The sequence below is a fragment of the Melanaphis sacchari genome, unplaced genomic scaffold (genome assembly GCF_002803265.2).
Source record: "Melanaphis sacchari strain LSU unplaced genomic scaffold, SCAv2.0 Contig0_pilon_pilon, whole genome shotgun sequence".
NCBI classification, from domain to species: domain Eukaryota; kingdom Metazoa; phylum Arthropoda; class Insecta; order Hemiptera; family Aphididae; genus Melanaphis; species Melanaphis sacchari.
The window spans coordinates 666,991-687,327 of NW_020270366.1; the positions used below are offsets into that span (position 1 = coordinate 666,991).

General features: G+C 26.8%; 3 protein-coding genes and 1 non-coding gene across 4 annotated transcripts; 3 read left to right on the top strand and 1 right to left on the bottom strand.

Annotated features, from left to right (window-relative positions):
* Positions 1-2,887, top strand: LOC112593278 (splicing factor 3B subunit 4). The gene is made up of 5 exons (XM_025337644.1): positions 1-150; positions 505-588; positions 652-797; positions 876-1,004; positions 2,094-2,887. The coding sequence occupies exons 1-5, from the start codon at positions 117-119 to the stop codon at positions 2,814-2,816; spliced, it is 1,116 nt and encodes a 371-aa protein (XP_025193429.1). The 5' UTR covers positions 1-116; the 3' UTR covers positions 2,817-2,887.
* Positions 2,888-2,991: 104 nt separating this feature from the next.
* Positions 2,992-5,723, bottom strand: LOC112592216 (dihydrolipoyllysine-residue acetyltransferase component 1 of pyruvate dehydrogenase complex, mitochondrial-like). The gene is made up of 11 exons (XM_025336232.1): positions 5,433-5,723; positions 5,150-5,331; positions 4,910-5,078; positions 4,654-4,835; positions 4,405-4,592; positions 4,185-4,339; positions 3,985-4,124; positions 3,744-3,920; positions 3,488-3,672; positions 3,310-3,410; positions 2,992-3,249 (listed from the first exon to the last, which is right to left on the bottom strand). The coding sequence occupies exons 1-11, from the start codon at positions 5,557-5,559 to the stop codon at positions 3,080-3,082; spliced, it is 1,776 nt and encodes a 591-aa protein (XP_025192017.1). The 5' UTR covers positions 5,560-5,723; the 3' UTR covers positions 2,992-3,079.
* Positions 5,724-7,153: 1,430 nt separating this feature from the next.
* On the top strand, positions 7,154-7,316 carry LOC112601965. Its single transcript, XR_003115076.1, has one exon. It is a non-coding gene; the product is annotated as a U1 spliceosomal RNA (small nuclear RNA).
* Positions 7,317-12,978: 5,662 nt separating this feature from the next.
* LOC112593971 (zinc metalloproteinase nas-13-like) lies at positions 12,979-19,279 on the top strand. The gene is made up of 6 exons (XM_025338560.1): positions 12,979-13,381; positions 14,437-14,600; positions 14,694-14,835; positions 14,913-15,046; positions 15,248-15,329; positions 19,131-19,279. The coding sequence occupies exons 1-6, from the start codon at positions 13,033-13,035 to the stop codon at positions 19,205-19,207; spliced, it is 948 nt and encodes a 315-aa protein (XP_025194345.1). The 5' UTR covers positions 12,979-13,032; the 3' UTR covers positions 19,208-19,279.
* The last annotated feature ends 1,058 nt before the right edge of the window (positions 19,280-20,337 follow it).

Sequence of the window (20,337 nt, forward strand, 5' to 3'; positions counted from 1 at the left end):
AACATTATAAACTATAAATTTAAGGCTCATTTTATCTGTTTTCAGTTTTGTATGTTCGATAACGTTTGAGCTTTTATAATTTTGCCGGTCGTCGCATGCTATATTGAAGTTAAACGATGGCCGCGGGACCTATAGCAGAAAGAAATCAAGGTAACTTTAACATCCGCGTTCTTCGTATTACAATAATATGAACCATGTATTACAATAACATGTAGAAATAGTATTATGAACATTAAATGGTGTTTCCAAAAATGACCACATATTGAATACTTGACACTGTCATAATTTGTTGTATTATTATTTGATCTGCACCAAAAGACCATATTGTTTTACCAATATCTAATTTATTCGAATCACTAAGTATGCATAAAATGGTTGATACTCGATACAGATTATAATACTTAAAAATATTTACATACCTATTTATTGTTATCGTTTATATAAACATAGAACCAAATGTTCTAGAAGTGTTTCATTATAAACTATAACTATTATATTTTACAGATGCAACAATTTATGTTGGTGGTCTTGATGAAAAAGTCTCAGATACTCTCATGTGGGAGTTGTTTGTTCAAGCAGGTCCAGTGGGTAAGTAACAATGTGTAAATATCTATTTAATAATTTTTGAAATTAATTGATAATTTATTTTAGTTAATGTTCATATGCCAAAAGATCGAGTGACACAGTCACATCAAGGTTATGGTTTTGTTGAATTTCTTGCTGAAGATGATGCAGATTATGCAATTAAAATAATGAACATGATAAAATTGTATGGAAAACCGATACGTGTTAACAAGGTAAAATAAACTTGTAAATATATACTTATGTGCCATAAATTAAATATATTTTAATTATTTGTTATTTTTTAATACCAGGCTTCTGCTCATCAAAAGAACCTCGATGTTGGTGCCAATGTATTCATTGGAAATTTGGATTCAGAAGTCGATGAGAAATTGTTGTATGACACTTTCTCTGCTTTTGGTGTAATTCTTCAAACACCAAAGGTTAGTTAATTGATTATTAATCTATTCATTTATAATTATTTATCATGAAATATTTTTCATATATTTTATCAATGTTTGTTTAATTTTTAACTAGTCATTTTGTACAAATCTACCTAGAAATTGACTTGTACAAGAATTCATAAACTTTCTATGTTAAATGGATCATAAACTTATGTGTTAATGTTATCAGTTATTAATTATCATATCTATCTTTTAGTTTTTATTAATTATTAGCATGTACATTATACAGAATTTTTTATTTATTGAACGGTTATGCGACTTTACATAAGTCACACAATTTTGAAATTACATATAACATTTTAACATTAGCCTACTCATAAACCATATAACTTATATAAATATTAGTAATTTTTTTTTTTTTGTTTACACAATTGATGTTGAGTAAATTCATTGCAGAAACACTCATAGTGACACACATACATATATATTTATTTATATAAATATACAGTATGTTTCCTTTTAAATGTAACACAAAGTATTTTAATACAGTAACCTCAGATTGATATGGAGTTTTTAGAAGGAGATAAGATATACCTAAATACATATTTTTTGATGATTTTTAAACTTTAATATAGTGTGTGGATACACAATACAACTTGCATTTTTTTAAATAACAAATTAATTTTCCAATACCAAATGTTTTAAGTAATTTTGACCTCTTAACCATAGCTCTAAAACTACACTTTGACCTTAACTGAATTGACATAATAATTATGAGTAAATGTTTTAATTTAAATCGTTGAACTTTTTGATGAATATCCTATGATTTTACAAATTTTTGTGTGTGATTTTGCTCATTTATTTTCACTCAAGTTTTTATACATGATATGAAAAATTATTCACAAACTGTACAAAACATGTACATACATTTCAAAGGTAGATAAAAATTATTATACATTATGAAAAACCAAAAACTTAATTTTTTGGATATTTTCAATCGTTTAAAAAAAAATACTTTTACATTAAATAAATGGATCTTTTTATATAAATGAATGAATAAGAACTATGAAGTATAGAATTAATTTGTTGATTGATATTCACTTGAAATTTAAATTGTTTTTGATTTAGATAATGAGAGATCCTGATACAGGCAATTCAAAAGGATTTGCATTCATAAATTATGCTAGTTTTGAAGCATCTGACGCTGCAATAGAAGCTATGAATGGTCAACATTTATGTAACAGAGCTGTGTCTATTTCATATGCATTCAAAAAAGATGTTAAAGGGGAACGACACGGATCAGCTGCTGAAAGACTATTGGCAGCTCAAAATCCACTTAGTCAAGCTGACCGTCCCCATCAACTGTTTGCTGATGCACCGCCAACTCAAATGCCAATGATGCATCAAATGCCAGTACCTCCACCACCTATTATGCAACCTCCTATGCAAGTACCCATGTCCATGATGGCTCAACATCAAATGGCGCCACCACCTCGAATTATGCCTTGGCAAAATCAACAGACACCCCCTCAACCTCCTTCATACCAACCGCCACCACCACCACCACCAAGTTTCAACAATTTTGCACCTCCAGGATTTCATGGTGGATTTGTGCCACCACCTCCTCCACCCCCAACACAACAAGGACAAATGCCACCACCATTACCACCTTCACATCCTGGTTTACCATCACATATGCAAGGCCACATGATGCCCCCACCGCCACCTCCAATGTCAATGGGTCCAGGTGGACCACCGATGCCACCACCTCCACCAATACAACCTAACAATATGATGCCGATGAACTGGAAACCAAGTATTCCACCACCACCGCCTCCTGCACCAGCTTAATATGTTTAATATGTTTAAGTTCAACCATTTATGTTTAATTATAATTGTATGAATAATATAATCATCATATTATTCTTAAATGTGTATCATACAACTAATGAATATTAATGCAAATAATTTTTATACTACAAAAAAAAATTAAAGCTATATTTTGTTTCATTTATATTATATAGATCTTATTATAATATAACAAATATTAGAGCTTGAGCCAAAAAAAAAAAAAAAACTTAACAAAAACATTTAACTGGGAAATTTTGATTCACTTAATTTGAAGCACGCTTTTTGGTGGCTGTTGACGTCAAAAGAAGTGATGCTGGCGTTTGTAATAAACCTTGCAGAGTTTCTAAGAAATCTGATGCAGCAGATTCACTTATAGCACGTGAGTCATATGATAATGTGGCTGTCATAATTGTTTGTGGTTTACCATTTAATGCTATAACATAATGCAATGATAAATATACCATTATTTAAATATAATTAAATAATTAATTACCAATAACAGGTCGTCCACTTCCAATAGCTAATATACCACACTGTGGAGGATTTATAATAGCGCTAAATTCAGATATATCAAACATTCCAAGGTTAGATATTCTATAAAAAAAAAAAAAAGAAGCAAATTAGATAAATATTAATATAGTGTATTACGCATTTTTTAATCATTAACATACGTAAAACTGCCTCCTTGGAATTCATGAAGCTGCAGTTTACCAATCCGTGCACGTCCTGCCAATTCTTTAATTTCGGCAGAAATCTCATCTAATGCTTTACCATCTGCATTAGTTACAATAGGAGTTATCAAACCAGATTCAGTAGCAACTGCTACAGAAATATCAGATGTTTGCTGTAAAACTACCTACAAATAATAGTAAAGTACCATTGTAAATAAAATATACATTTTGATAAATAGTAATTTCAATCAATTACTTTATCATTGACAAAGTGGCAATTGACAAGAGGACACTGTTTTAGAGCAATAGCAACTGCTTTAATGATAAAATCATTTACAGAAACATTAATACCGGATAATTTTAATTGCTTACGAAGTCCCAAAAGTGAATCAATATTGCTCTCGGCTGTAGCATAGGCATGAGGAATCATTGTCTAAAAATATCAAACATTCGTTCAGTTACACAATTTGTTACACATTGTTAAACGATATGTTTACTTTAGATTCAGTTAATCGTTTAGCAATTGTTAATCTCATGCCAGTTAATGGAATGTCAATATAACTAGGTCCTTTAGTGGGTCTTGATATGGTTGTCGGTGCGACAGATTTAAATGAGGATGTTTCACCTGGCAAGGGTACTATAAACAAATTTAATACTTAATATACATGGTACATTTTAGTAAAATTAAAGTATTAACCTGTTCTAGGAGGTTTGATAGACAATTGTTTTTCAGTCACATGCTTTAAAACATCTCCTTTTAAGAGTTTTCCTTGTTTTCCAGTTCCTTTAATTTTAGAACCATCAATAGCATATAATTCTAGAAGTGACCTCACAGCTGGACTATAACCATCGCTACAATTTAACAATAATGTTAAGACCAAGTTCAAGTTAAATTAGTAACAGTATTCAATATTTACTATGAATGTCTAGTAATAGGTTCCGATGATGTCTGAGATTCAACTTTAGGTTTCTGAATGTCTTCTTTTGCTACTGATGATTTAGTTTTTTTCTTTCCAGGCACTTGAACATCTTTCCAATCCTCTCCTTCAGCAACCATTAGTGCAATTAGATCACCAACTTTCACGTCTTTACTATCGTCACCTAACTTAAATATGATTCATAACTAATAATAGATTTTCAATGAAATAAATATTATTTTTATATACCAAAATTTTGGCTAATGTTCCTTCTTCTTCAGTTTCAAATGACATAACTGCTTTGTCTGTTTGAATATCACATAAGACATCTCCTGCTGAAACTTTATCTCCTGGTTGCTTATGCCATTTAATAATTGTACCTTCAGACATAGTTGGTGAGAGTGATGGCATGGTTAATTCAATTCCTGGAGCTAAAAAACAAAAACAAGAAAAATAAAGTATTAACATTTATTTTAAATGTATATATGTATATATATGATCGTACTATTTCCTCCAGTAGATTGTTCTGATTCTTCGGATTCTTCCTGAGCATCAGAAGCAGCAGGTGCAACACTTTTGGCATCAGGTATTTCAACACTTTTCCAATCTTCTCCTTCGGCTACCATGAGTGCTATTAAAGAACCAACTTTAATTTCTTTTGCATCTTCAGGAACCTATAAAGAAAAATAACTACTACATATAAATGCTGCATAATTATATTAATAATACTTCAATAACAACTTACCAATATTTTAGCTAATACTCCTTCTTCTTCGGTTTCAAAAGCCATAACAGCCTTATCAGTTTGAATTTCACAAAGTACATCACCTGCGGATATTTTGTCTCCTTCGTTCTTTAACCATTTGACTATGTTGCCTTCAGTCATGGTCGGGGACAAAGATGGCATGTTAATTTCTTGACCCTTTACTAAGTAAATGATATAATAATTGATAAGTTTTACCAAACATTTTACATTATATTAAGTTGAATAAAAATTTGATAATAAGGTTGAATGAAAGTATTGTTACCATTCAAAAACGATGATGTATGAATACATAGTATATTTTCTAGATTGAATGAAGTACGTAAAGTTTTTCTAAGATAATTTTTATGTAATCCTCCTTTAAGGGCGGTACGAAACAATGAAGTTGCCATTCCGGTTAAATATTAACGTCAGTGATTCAACAGAAATTTTAAAATTAAATAATTCAACTATGTACACACGTTATGAATAAACGAAATTAAAATCAGTTCTAAGTCCTAACTGAATATTGATTTTGTAAAAGATTTGACATTGAAAAACGAAGAGTTCAAACTCAAAGATATAGTGATAAGAACTTTTCGTTTTCAACTACTGATAAGAAATTACCCATAAACCTTATATAAGTTATAATAATTAGTAATTACGTATTAGGTCGAACAACTTCCTAATTTTACCCATAACCACAGAATAGATTACCATCGAACTTATTTTGATATTACTTTTTTAATTACTACTTAGAAATCATGGAAAAATCATTTTTATCACAATAAATTGAATGTATTAAATTTTGTTTTTCAATAACCGTTTAATAAGTAATAACGTACTTTAATATTTTATGCACGACAGATTAAATTGTTTTGTTAAAGTACTACTTACATTGCATATGGTTTTTTACTATTATTCTGCATTTTACAAACTTTAGCACGGCGCAAGTGCAATTTAATTAACTATCCTATAATAGATAATAGTAACTTTATAAGCATTGTGTAAATTTTTTTTATTATAAATTATAAAATCAATTATTGTTACCTAACTTAAATACTATTATATTGAATGTATATGCATTATTCTATGATAAAATAACCATCTTAATTCTAAAACCTTGGTTTTCAAAACAATATGATAATTAATTTGTGAATCAAAAATATTATATTATTTAATTATACAAAAATCTATGTCACTCATGTCAGCCCAAGTGAAGCGAAGGTAAGTATTAAAAAAGTATAAGACTGTTTTTCATTGAACAATATAATATGTATTATGCACAATAATGAATAATAATTATATAAAAACTGTTCCGAGATGAGAGACTTGTAAGAATCTTTACATAATAGTGGATAAAATAACTATGGAAAGATGATTACAAATATTTTACATTTTATAAGATATATCACATACATATGATGTCTAATAATTAGACACTGAAATTCAGTTTTTATTAACAACTTTTCTAGTAATTTCATAAAAGTACAGTAGACATGTATCCGGGTGCTAAATCATTGGTACCAAGCACCAACATTACAAAACTAACTTGCACCCTTTTATGAAAATACATCTTAATTTGTGATTGAGCTTTAAAATACTTTAAACCATTCTCTTAGTTAGGTACTTGGGTATATTCTCGATCAACGGTACTCCTGATGAACCAAAGTTGACTTATCGAGCTACTGAAGTAGGTACATACTACATAAGATGCTGAAAAGACAAACAACAAAAATGCTTCCGCAGAGTTTCACTCATAGGAAGCGCCACCTATCGACCGACGTTTGCGACTAGCACTTACCGAACCTTTGAGGCACATAGCAGTGTCTAAAAAGCTTCACAAACATTTCTATGGCTTACCAAAACGTTTTTAAACACCCTAGACTAATTGCGGATTAACGTCATTATCGGATAATTGATAAAATTATAAGAATTCAACGAGCGTGTACCGTTTTTGAGAGGCCGTTGTACAGTATATAAAGGCTCTAATATCAAAAGTCGAGCATACTTACCTGGCGTGGAGGTTAACCGTGATCAATTAGGCGGTTCCTTCAGGGCGAGGCCAATTCATTGCACATTGAATTGGTTGACCCCTGCGAGTATCCCTAATGTGGATACCTCGGGCGCAGAATTTTTGTTAGCTGGGACTGCGTACGCGCCGTCCCTCATTAGTATTAGAATGTATTTCTGAATTGAATTTAACAAGTTGATGATGACAACGATATTGTGATCTTCAACAGTTCCACAATCCTCCTGTTCTAACACAGCGGCGGCTCCTGACTCTCCAACCTTTTTATTTTGTTCGTATTGTTCGTAATCCCAAATTTAATATTTTGCTAAATTGTAGGTACCTACTCCTCATTATAATTTTTTAACTTTTTCACATATTTATACTTTTAAAATAAAAGTAACGAAAAATTCTGTTACATTCTATACTTCATACCTATTAGATAAGTTGACAGATAAGTTTTAATTTGTGACACAAATTTTTATTTTTGATAACATATATTATTATATTAAATATTTTCAAAATTAATTGTTTAAAAAAAAATAAATTTTACATTTTCTGCCATTAGTCAATTTTTTTTACGTATCCCTTGAGATCATCTCACATACTCCAGGTTAGGAACCGCTGCTCTAGTTGACTGTAGAACTAGCCTGTCGAAAATTTTCCTTAGAATTTCGATTGCCTAACACCAAGAATCAGAGTCCGAACTTAGGTGCCCGTGCAGTAATAAATTCGTGTTAACTTTTTAATGTATGATAATTTCGAACCGCTACTCGCTAGTGTATTATTTACTATTCCTGACAAATGTAGCAAATTTGAATTCAGCAAAACATATTATAATTTATATAATATTTTTATTCTTGGTATTATGGAGAGCTATTATGCAATGTAAGTCAAAAACATTAACTATATTTAACTTATTTAAATTTTAAAGCTTATGATATGATTATTTTTAAACTATCTCTTAACATATTCGAAACTCCCATTAAAATTAAAAAAATCATAAAAACATAAATATTGTTCTTAACTATAATCTGATAATAAATCAATTCACTTTAATATTAAAGCTAACAAAATTTAGGTCATCTGAGCGCAAATAAACAATTAATACCTATATAATGCGTCGTTGAAAGAAGGAAACAAAATAATAGTGTGCTAACATCTTTAATTTACCAGTTATTCAGAATTATAATAATATGTAATTATTATTATGATTATTATTTGATAGATTTATATTTTTGTACAATAGTTATATTAAAATATTCTTAAATCTATTTACAAATTATTATTAAAATTATTAATTCCAAGTAATTAATAATAACATTTTACTTAAAATTTAATATCGGTATAGGTTAAATTATAACAGGTTTTAATATATGTAATCTATATAGAACTATAGTCTATAAACAAAATTGCAAAATGAAAAATAGTATTGAAATTAGAAACTCAATTAATAAAAATGCGGATGTCTAGGTACCTAATACCACTGTATTGTACTGTATATGTCGAGCAGAGTATAGTACAGTACAGTATAATGGATATTCCATCTGCAGAGATATGATATAAATGATAAATCATTCCATTTACGATTCTGAGCAGATATATTGTTATTTATTAATTATTTAACTGTTTTTAATACAGTATGTTGAATACATTTTAGCAGAAAAAATTCAGGTATATTAAATTACGTTATTATTTATTATAATTTATAATTGTATATATATTTATATCATATAATATTAGTATTAACTTTTGAGTCAATTATTGTAGGTGTAGTGATGGGGATAGATCCCCTAAGGGTTTTATTTTTTCAATGTTTATTACATCGACTTAGATAGTATACGATTTTCTGATTATAAGATTATCCATATTATGTAATAATTACGATTTATATATTATCTTAAATCGTGGTCATAATCCAATCCGTTCTTAGCGTGGTTCTCAAATTGTATCTATCATATTATCAATGTAGTATCTTTCACGATATACCATAATATGCATACGCAACACAGCAAACAAGTGTTTTTTTGGTGTACCGTCAATTTATCGTAAGCAGCTGACTGCACGACAATTGATCGCAATAGCAATTTACCGCACGGCAATTGATCGAAAAATAACATTTTCAGTAATAATTTTTAATTTGAATTGGTACATGGTACATATTTCATCTGAATAAATTTGGCAAAACTCTGGTTACATGTATGATTAAAAATATATTTTTTCATCTTAGATTAAAAATGTTTAAAAAAATGTTGTTAGGTACCTATATAAAAATGAAACAAATTAAACTTACAATTTAAAATTATAATTGATCGCAAACATAGTTATATACCTGTAGGTAATTTCAGAGTTATTTTAAAGCGAATAGTATTTTTTCGTAACATTATTCGATCGTTAACGATCATGTCTATTTAATGCAAGATTTAGCTACCACAAATAATGCTATAGAAGGGTAGCACAATTGTTTCACATCACTTATAAATGGTATGCATCCTTCAATTTGGCGATTTATAAAAGTATTAAAAAAAGAAGAGAGCATTAACAGATTCAAAATTGAACAATATATAGGGGGCAATGGAGCCTCCTCGAAACAAAATTTACCGAGATAGAGAAGCTGCAATAAAAAAAATTTGTACCAATTATAATAATAATACAAAGATTTTCTTCGTGGCATTGCATATAATTTTCAATTTTAAGTTTAATATATTTTAGTGTTTTTAATTATTATATACCTACCTTTATGATTTATTATTATTATTTTTTATATTCAATTAAATGTACAAATTTTATCTATTTATATATAAAAATATTGCATATTATAATTTTAAATTGTAAATTTAATTTGTTTCATTTTTATATACCTAACAACATTTTTTAAACATTTTTAATCTAAGATGAAAAAATATATTTTTAACCATACGTCATGTAACCAGAGTTGTACCAAATTTATTCAAATTAAATATGTATTCAAATTAAAAGTTATTACTGAAAATGTTATTTTTCGATCAATTGTTGTGCGGTAAATTGTAATTGCGATTAATTGACTTGCGATCAATTGTTAGCAGTCAATTGTCGCGCGGTCAATTTTTTACGATAAATTGACGTGTATCCTGTTTTTTCAATACGTAATTGTGATGATATAAGTACTGACATGTAACTATGATTAAAAAGAAACACAACATTTTTTGCATTATCATACAATGCTTGTCATCATATTTTAATGATAGTTAATCAATAATAAATTATTTGTGGATTTAATGGATTAACTAAGTTAGCTATCCATAAACACATATAAATTGTTATCGAGAAAATAATAAATGAACTGGCTAAAAAACCTCAGAATTGGATTTAAGTTTATACAATTTTTTGTTTATAAAATCATTATGTAATATTATGTAACTGTATATAGAATTATGTTTAGAAAAAAAAAATTTAGTAAGGGGAATGTGGAGGAAAATCCCCCACTTTATGTCTATCCAACAAATTATGTACCTATCCCTACCAGAATAAAATTATAATTACGCCACTGAGTCAATATCGACATACCGTAAAACGATGCAGTGGGGTATCCAGGATTTTTATTCGGGGGAAAGGGGAGGGGTCGATCAATTTCTAAACATCGGTGGTTTACCTAGAATCTTCCATAAGTGTAATATGCAGATGTCGAAGTTTTATTTTAGATTTTGGTTTCTATAACCCTTATCGTATATTGAATTAATAATGTTCTTGTATACTTTAAATACTTTAAATAAGTAACAATGAAAAAAAATCACAGAACGTCAATATTTTATTCTATAACGATCGATGCATAATTTTATACGCATTAAATAACCACTAACACGGATATAGTTAGCTGTAAAATATAAATACTAGTGAAGTAGAAAATTTTTGTCAGTGAACAAATATTAAATGTTAACATAATAAAGATTACAATTTAAAATCAGTAAAATACAATTTAAAACTTTTGTAACAACTTTCATAGACCATTAAAAATTAAAATTATTTTTAAATTTTTTTAATATTTTGGGGAAGGTAGCTGCAGCTCATTTAGCCTCCCCTCTGGCTACGCTACTGAAACGATATAACTCTGTAAAAGTTTCAAACCTCTATGAATAATACATTTAAATTACAACAAAATAACTGAAATCGTTATTCTTAATTTAAATATCAAAGTATATCAATATATAAAAAATATGATAATATATATATATTTTTTTTTAGGTCTTTTAAGTTTCAAAAAGAACTCCTAAGGATCTAACAGCGAGGTACTTTGTATTAAACTTTCAAATCTTGATTTTTAAGAATTAAAATTTAATGAATTATTATTAAGTATAAAAAAATAATTTCTACATTTCTACTTATGTCGTAATGATAAAAACTAATAGCGAAACTCATGATAGTAATATCTTCTCCAAAACTATAAGTCATCCAAATTATAATCATTATACATACATTTGGCTTGTTCTATTTTTAATTTTCAATTCCAAATAGTAAAGATAATACATAATTTTATTATATTATAATATATAGTTTTTTTGTTTTAATAAAAGGTTAAATTAATGTCAGAATTATGTTAAGTTTAGATATTGAGGCTTAATGTTATATAGTGCTTTACCAAAATCATTTTAACCCCGATATAATATGTTTATGTATTCCAGTTTCATGCAACTCTCATTGAGTAATATTTGTTTTCATGATAAACATGATATAATATGTATTAAGTAGGACGTAGGTACTTTATATAAACTTATGTTATTTTAATTGTCTACTGATATTTAATTGATTTTTTTAGATTTGTTTCAAATAAAAATATGCATATTTCTAAATTGTGTACCAACTGACAACCATTAACTATACAATGGCGTCCGAACTATAGGCCTTCGGGCCTACTCCCGGACATGGGCGCCATACGAAAAAAAAAAACAAAAAAAAACTATACAATTATTTTGTATTTCATGAATTGATTGATGTTATCATTTTTGTTCTTATACAAAAATTATGTTAAATAATACAAAATATTAAAATATTTATTAAAAAAATATTAGTACTGTACTGTAAACAATAAATATATCTAAGATTTATTTATTTATGTAGACTTTTATGTTATATTAGAATAGTTCTTTTATTATTGTTTACTTCATTTTTTATTATATTAGTAGGTACGTTGTTACAAAAAGCTATTTCATTTGTTCTACATTTAGTAATTGAGTACATTTATTTTTAATTCTAATCTTACTATAGGTAATAAGTTAATACTTAAAAGTTAAAACTTAAAGGCATCGGCCACTGCGATTTCTTGAATTAATTAAAAAGGTATTGATATAGGTATACCTACAAATTTTATGATTCGTGTCGTTGTATTGTATCACGTAGTCCGTGTAAATAGATATGAGGTAGATACCTCATTTAAAACACTATAACACTATATTCTTAGAATTATTTCCGTTTCTGTTACATTATATGTTTATAATTATGCACTTGTATTGTAAATTTGTAACACCGAATTAACACCGAACATGAAAACGTCCTAATTAAACGAACTTTTATCTTAATAAAGGGATCTTTATTATAAACCTCTAAACGGTCTAAACGATTTGCTAAGTGGCATACGCTTCGTCGAAAAATATCTTGTCGTCTTGTCACGTTATCACCTCAATTTCCGTACGAATTTTAAGTAAACTAAAAAAAAAAAATTACGGGACATTGAGCACAGTGACTTGTTTTCTTAATCGACACAGTGAATATTATCTAAGCTAATTAACTCTGTTCTACATTATATAAAAACACTAACCCTACGCATTGACCATCGTAGTGTTAAAGTCGTTGCGAAACAAGATAAACATTATTTTTTCTAGTCTATTTGAAAAAAAAGGATATGAAAGTGTTTTTGTGGTTCGTAGCGGTTTGTTTGCCACTGGCGCTGGCGCAGCCCGTTAATTTGCGAGCTGAAGAAGAGGAAGAAAATGAAGTGGACAACAGCAGCGAATCAGACTTGTATAATGGTCTAATGCATTTAGGCGCAGCAATTTTTGGAACTCCGGATGTTAAGTCAGGTGAAGCAGTGTCGAAGTGGAAAGAAACCAGTCCATTAAACCCTGAAGAAATGGGCGAGTACGCTGAGGGTGACATATTACACCCGATTGGAAATTCTAGGAATGGATTAAAAGCTGTATCATCTAGATGGCCCAAAGGCATCATCCCCTATGAAATCAGTCCGTCTTTCGGTAATAGCGATATAAATTACATAAATACTAATAAATATCTATATTAATACATTAATAATAATTATGTAGTATTCAATAAAATTAATATAATACATGACTATTATAAATTATATTACATTAAAATGAAATTAGCAAATGACTTTTTGTAATAATGCCATAATTATTTATATTATGATATACTTATGTAATAGACATTATTACAGTAAGTATCTATATAGTTATCTATAAACATTGATTTCATTATTCAAAATTAACGTGTCACGTAGTTACTAATTATTGTATAACTACTAAGAAATTTTATTTTTTCTGAAGTAGTTAAAATAAATATATTTTAAAATAATAATATGACAGAATGCAAATACACAACAGTATTTATACAATAAATTTAAATTATTTCGGAGGCACATTAAACAAGTACAACAGGATGTTAACAATATCGATTGTTCCTTAAATTTCTTTATTTCACAAATATATGAAGTGGATACTTCATTATAATTCTAGAACTGTCCAAGAAAAATATAAGTGCAACACATTGTTAAATTTCTGACCGACTATACTTAATATACTAATTTATGCATGGCCAAAATATATTAAAAAACATTTGATGCAATTTTTAATGCAACGAAATGCTTATGCCTTGTATTTTAGCTATTTTATTGTTTACCGAAAAAACTATACATCCAAGCTTTATATACAGTTTTTTTAAAACTATTTTTAATATTATTTACTTAAATTTTTGTTTGTTTGATATTGAGTTTAAAATATTTGAACTGGATTTAACCAGTTTGTATTTCAAAAAAAAAAAAAGTAAATAAATAAATAAATATAAATATAAAGTTTTTACTTTTTGATAATTTGATTTTAAACTCAACCTTTTTTATAACCTAGTGAAAATCAACAACTCTGGAAAACCTTTTTTTACGATTTAGATACTTCAACATGTACCATATACTATCATGTTTAATATGTAGTATACTAGTGTATACCTACATTACAAAAATATAAGTAATTTCATTGTATTAAATTATTTATGTGTATTATATGATTCAACTTAGGGTCTAGTGATAGACAGATGATATTGAGTTCAATTGATGAATACAAAAAACTTACATGCCTAAAATTCACTCCTAGAACTTCTTATGACACTGATTACATTTACTTCACTAATGGCAATACAGGATGTTGGTCATCAGTAGGGAAAATCGGAGGAAGACAAGAAGTATTAATCATTTGTTATTTATATACACTATTGCACATAATAAAATAATACTATGTTTTACTAATTTAATTTATCGATATCATACTTGTATAGGTGAATCTACAAAGTCCTGGATGTTTATCTAAAAAAGGTACAGTAATGCACGAAATGCTTCACGCCGCTGGATTCATGCATGAACAGAACAGACCTGATAGAGATAAATACGTTACCGTCAACTATAACAATATTCAATCAGGTGAGAATGCAATTTAATTCATAATTTGAAGTTATGGCGATTAAACCAATTTTTTTTTAACTTTCATGTATTTTCAGGAAGGGAGAATAATTTTGAAAAAGCCCAAAGTTCGATGATTGACAACCAAGGTATAGGCTATGACTACCGCAGTGTAATGCACTATTCGGCCAATGCTTTTTCAAAAAATGGTCAAGCAACCATCGATCCAAAGGTATATTTTCTAAATATTTTTTATGTATATAATAAATGGTTATACAGCTATAAAGGATAAAAATGATAAAGTTTTAATTTATTTTAAATACATTTATGTTGATGATAAAATGATTTATCCCTTTTTAATACAAAATATATTATTTGTACATTTTATAATAATAATATAAATTATTGACCGAGTTTTCTTAACAATATTTAGACACGAGGAGTGACAATGGGTCAGAGAGAAGGCTTAAGCAGAAAGGATATTCAAAAGATTCAAAAGATGTACAATTGCAAAAGTAAGAGACAGCAATCTTCTTCATCTATCGATTAAAATTATAGTACATTTTACAAGCATTATCTGAATTAGAAATAAATGGTGAAGTATTTTTCACTGTTAAGTGTTTTTTGATTTACTTATAAAGTTAAAAATTTGAATTATTTAAAAACAAATAAATAAACTATTTAAGTAAAAACAATGTTATACGAGTATAGTCTTAATATAATATGTAGGTAATTTATAATTATATATATATTATTTGCCAAAAAAATGTTTGCTAGTTTTTTTAGTGTAAATTCATCAATAGTTTATGATAGACTTCAACACAACAAAATATATTTCAATTATAAGATAATTGTTATGTTTTACTATTTGCCTTTAACAAATAATAAATAATATCTATTGGAATATTTATTTATAAGACTTATGCATTGTATTATGTATAGGTTAAAAGTGTAATTAAAACCATATTAAAAATGTTGAATAAACGTTACTGTGGATAACATCAATTAGTTATTATTAGGTCCATTAACAATGTTCAAGTTCTACTTAGTAGCTGGTGTTCAATATATTAAGGTTGTATAGGTTATTTTAATTTTGAATTTAATTAATTGACATCGTACGTTATTACCAAAAATTAAATTACAATAAAATAATTTATAAGTCATTAAGCAAATATATTTCAGAAGATACAACATACATTCTACATATTGTACAATATGTAAAATGTATAATGTTCATGTGTGCTACTGTGAATCGTGTATTGTGTACTATGGTACTATAAAGTATAAAGGATCTTATATGTTACACTTGCACGTTCCAGTACATGATTATTATTATTATTTATGATTTATTATTCATGGTAGGTATTCATCTATATATATATGATAGGAATATAAACTTATGGTAACTATACTATATACATACACTAATGTATATTACTATTACATTGGATAGGAATATTGAGGTATTTGTGTGAGGGTATGATTTGATATCTAGAATAAGGGAGCTTTTAAAATTTTTCTAAAGGTTTAGGATTGAAATGTATAGAGCTTGTTAATATTCGATGTTTTTGACGCCCAAACATGAATAGACGTATAATGTATAGATACATAATAGTTGAAGAGGATCTTTTATATAACTATATTATTGCATATCTATATTAAAAAATACCTCACTAGTTTAAAAATAAAAACAAATAAATAATTTATTATTTAAGTTGACGAGTTTAGATATTGAATGTTAGAAAGATAACGAAATCGTCTACTTCTGGATATTATTTAGTTGCTTCATTTTAGTATTTATAATATGAGCAGCTGTATCTATGTGAGACATGCATCACTTTTAAGTAACGAGTATCTTATGTTGCAGTAGTTATCAGTTAGTAGTTATATAGTATAAAGGGTGAAGAGTATTATCCGAATATTATTAACTCTATAATAGAAAGTGTGACTCCAGTGCATATTTTTAGTTAGGTATAACTTAAATTACTCATTTAATGTACCTAAGCAAAATAAGATCTAATTACATTAACTATATTTTGCGCTCGTTCAAGATCTTGGTAATCAAGGTATATGGCATAGAAGTCTAATCGTCAGAAAGGTTTTCTATGGTAGTTACAAGAATAAAATTTTAGGCTGAATCACTGAACAACAACGTATAAGTTAAACTGGTTAAAGAGTATGAGGGGCATATTAATATTCCTTGGAGAATACACGCTTCAGTTATAATGATTTAAAAGAGAGACTTAATTTGATAATAGATCAATTTATTTGCTTCAATACAAAAATAACAGCGTAATACGAATTATTCTGAATTTGGAATTTGGAATGTTAATGACTAACACAAGTACACAACACGCATGCATAGTTTACTTTTTTCATGCGAGTATAAACGTAGAACATCCTCACTCCTCTTATAAGATTTTATAAGTATAAAATAAGTGTCATAGACTTTTATACTATGTAGTTTTTGTTTTAATAATCATTGATGTGATAATAAAGTAATAAAGATAAATGAAAATAATTGGTAAAAAAAAGATTCTTAATTTTTAATATTTTGCAGAAACTAGTCAACTATAAGGGGTGTTAAAATTAAGTTAGACGGTTTTATTAATAGCATTTAAATATATTGAACATAAAATTAACAAATAAAAATTATAATCTAAAAGATACTTTTAAAAATAATGATTGTAAAATTACGGAATAAATATTAACAACCGCAGATCTAACAGAACCTGGACTGTTACAATGTTACCTTAAGGTTTAGAATCATTTTTTGAATCTAATTAAAAATAATAAAAATGAATTATTATTAATTTAAAATATAAAGGTATCTACTTCCTATAGTGATCCTCCATCAAATATAAATAATATGTACGTATAACTCAGGTTTTACAGTTATAAAAAGTTTCAACCTAAATTTCTGTGTATAGTATATTATAAAATTATATAATATATAATATTTTTACTGTGGCTTAAACTGTGTTGAAAGTTAACAATTAAAATATAATTAATGGGAATAATCTATAAGGACGTAGGTAATAGCTGACTAATAATTGCATTTACGTATTAGTATTAATAAGATAAAAAATAAGTGTTTTTTATGTATACAGTATACACATATGAGTACCTACCTAAATAAAATTGTTACTATGAGATGACAAATAAAAAATAAAATTGTGTAAGCCATAATATTTTAGGGTAAAAAGTAAGGATAATAAATAGTTTCAGTGTTCGGGCTAGCATTTTTATATTTCACTTTTATAGGTATTAAAATTGATATCTGTAGGCAAGCAATTTCAATTATATTTATGAAGAAAAAATAAAATTGCAATATTTTACAAAAACTATGATTGTACAGATAGTAAGATATATTGTAAGAAGTAAGTTGTAACTGACTAATCCTTTTAACATTACCTACGTAGGTAGTTAAAATATTTATACATTTCCATAAAACGATACATTTATTTTCATAGATTGTAATTGAAATATTCATAATACATATTATAGTATATACATACTATGATTCACAAAGCATGCTCACCCTCATTTTTCTTTAATAATGAATTCATTTAAGCTTAATTATTTTGAATTTTTAAGTATAATTAAACTTAAGTTATAACATTTTTAAATATTTTGTCTGAATTAGTGTCCTAAATAAATTTAAAGTTTTGTTTTTTTAAATGAGAACCCTTAACCTTTTACTGTATATTATTAAGTAGATAATTTTTTTTGAATATGTTGATGTACCTAATTAAAAATTCGAACAAGTAGTTTTATAGTTATAAAAATATTTATTCTACGGCTAATAATTCTTAAAAATTTTAAATAGGTGTAATATTAGATCTAGTATCTATTATGCTAGGATCACTTTTAAAAATAAAAAATATTTAGAGATTAATATAAATTATTAAAACATTTAGATCTCCATAACCTCCGCATATCTCTCAAATCTATTACATCGTGAACTTATTATTTTTAGAATACTAAATTAAGTAACTCAACAATTATCCATTCAAATTTTGATTTAGATACGATACAATTTTCAGAAAAAATATCTGCCAAATAATTTACAGAAGAAAAGAGTGGTTTTTATTTAACGATCAGAAGCTTGTATCTACATTGGATATTCCTTCAGTACCTATTGTCTAGTACAGCATATCTTAAAAATTTGAAAATATGATCTTTTAAGTATATTAAAAAGTTCCAAAAATCAGATTTTGAAAACTAAATAATTAAAGATCACTATGTGTATAGTAACATTATATTTAATATGTGTTTTAATATTTTTAAATCTTTTTTTTTTAATTAAAATGTAGGTATGGATTCGGATTCAGATTTGGGGTCTGGAAACAATTTATTTGAAGCTGTGCAAGGTTGGTTGCCGTTTAAATGATTCATAGGCAATTAAAAACAAAAATATTCTACGACTATAATATTATATCCAATATCCATCCACAAGGTTATCATAATAGTTTAAATAATTAATTAACGATAGCAGCTGTATTTATAATATTGAAATGATATTTATCATAACATGTTTTTAGATTTTAATTTAACTTAAAAGCATAGTTATAATATAATAAGTGTCTAATAATTTTTCTTGTGAGTTTATATATCTGTATAGGTATTATTATAATTATATTATGATTTCACAATATTTAATTACACGCACGATCTTGTTCTAATTAAATTTAATAAATATAATATTATAAATATTATTAATGTATTAATTTTGTAATTATGTGTTTTTATATATATATATACCCGAGTACACCGTACACGATAATTTGTCGAAAAAAATGCTTCGATTTTCAAAAATGGGGGTGATTTTGGATATAAAATTGAATCTAGTTTGTACTTTAAAGAGATAAAACTTAAAAATTCCCAGTACTTATTTTTCAATTTAAAAAAAAAAACCAAAAGTTAAGTTAGAAAATAGAAGTTTTTATGCAATTCCAATTTTTGAAAAATTGATTTTGTTTTTTTTTTTTTATGTAACTCAACAATAATTAAACGTAGATATTTTAAATTTTCACAAGATATTTATATTATTATTATCAAATATTTTCAATTTTTTTGGTTTTAGTTTATAAATGTCGATAAAAATTATTCACTGTGTCAGTCAAAATTCTTGAAAATTTGATACAAGATTCCCACAAAAGTTATTCTTATATCTGTATAAAAATATTAAAAATACATGATAGTGGATTTTTTTTTTTTTTTTTTTGATATGCATTTAAAGTTAAAACTGTCAAGAAATTTGTCGAAAAATTGAAAACTATTTAGAAGTTAAAAATTCATAAAAATTTTTCTTTTTATATTTAAATTTAAAAAATTTAATACAAGATATCTCATTATTAGCTAGTTTATATTGGAACCATAAAATCTCAAAAATATGTAAAAACAATTATTATTTATAGAAATTTTAAGTTCAAATAATAAATTATAATATGTTAATTATTTTGTTATAATTTAAAAACATTAGGTACTTCATTGCTGAAACTTAAAATTTTACAAATTTTA

What these genes read in the sequence shown, in the direction of transcription:
- LOC112592216 (XM_025336232.1), bottom strand. Translation starts at nt 5,559, where the DNA reads ATGGCAACTTCATTGTTTCGTACCGCCCTTAAAGGAGGATTACATAAA. An exon ending in GAGTATTAGCTAAAATATTG is followed by an intron (nt 5,079 to 5,149) that starts GTAAGTTGTTAT and finishes TTTTCTTTATAG; the next exon opens with GTTCCTGAAGATGCAAAAGA. An exon ending in CCTATTACTAGACATTCATA is followed by an intron (nt 4,340 to 4,404) that starts GTAAATATTGAA and finishes GTTAAATTGTAG; the next exon opens with CGATGGTTATAGTCCAGCTG.
- LOC112593278 (XM_025337644.1), top strand. Translation starts at nt 117, where the DNA reads ATGGCCGCGGGACCTATAGCAGAAAGAAATCAAG. An exon ending in TGTTCAAGCAGGTCCAGTGG is followed by an intron (nt 589 to 651) that starts GTAAGTAACAAT and finishes AATTTATTTTAG; the next exon opens with TTAATGTTCATATGCCAAAA. An exon ending in TAATTCTTCAAACACCAAAG is followed by an intron (nt 1,005 to 2,093) that starts GTTAGTTAATTG and finishes TTTTTGATTTAG; the next exon opens with ATAATGAGAGATCCTGATAC.
- LOC112593971 (XM_025338560.1), top strand. Translation starts at nt 13,033, where the DNA reads ATGAAAGTGTTTTTGTGGTTCGTAGCGGTTTGTTTGCCACTGGCGCTG. An exon ending in TGAAATCAGTCCGTCTTTCG is followed by an intron (nt 13,382 to 14,436) that starts GTAATAGCGATA and finishes GATTCAACTTAG; the next exon opens with GGTCTAGTGATAGACAGATG. An exon ending in AAGCAACCATCGATCCAAAG is followed by an intron (nt 15,047 to 15,247) that starts GTATATTTTCTA and finishes AACAATATTTAG; the next exon opens with ACACGAGGAGTGACAATGGG.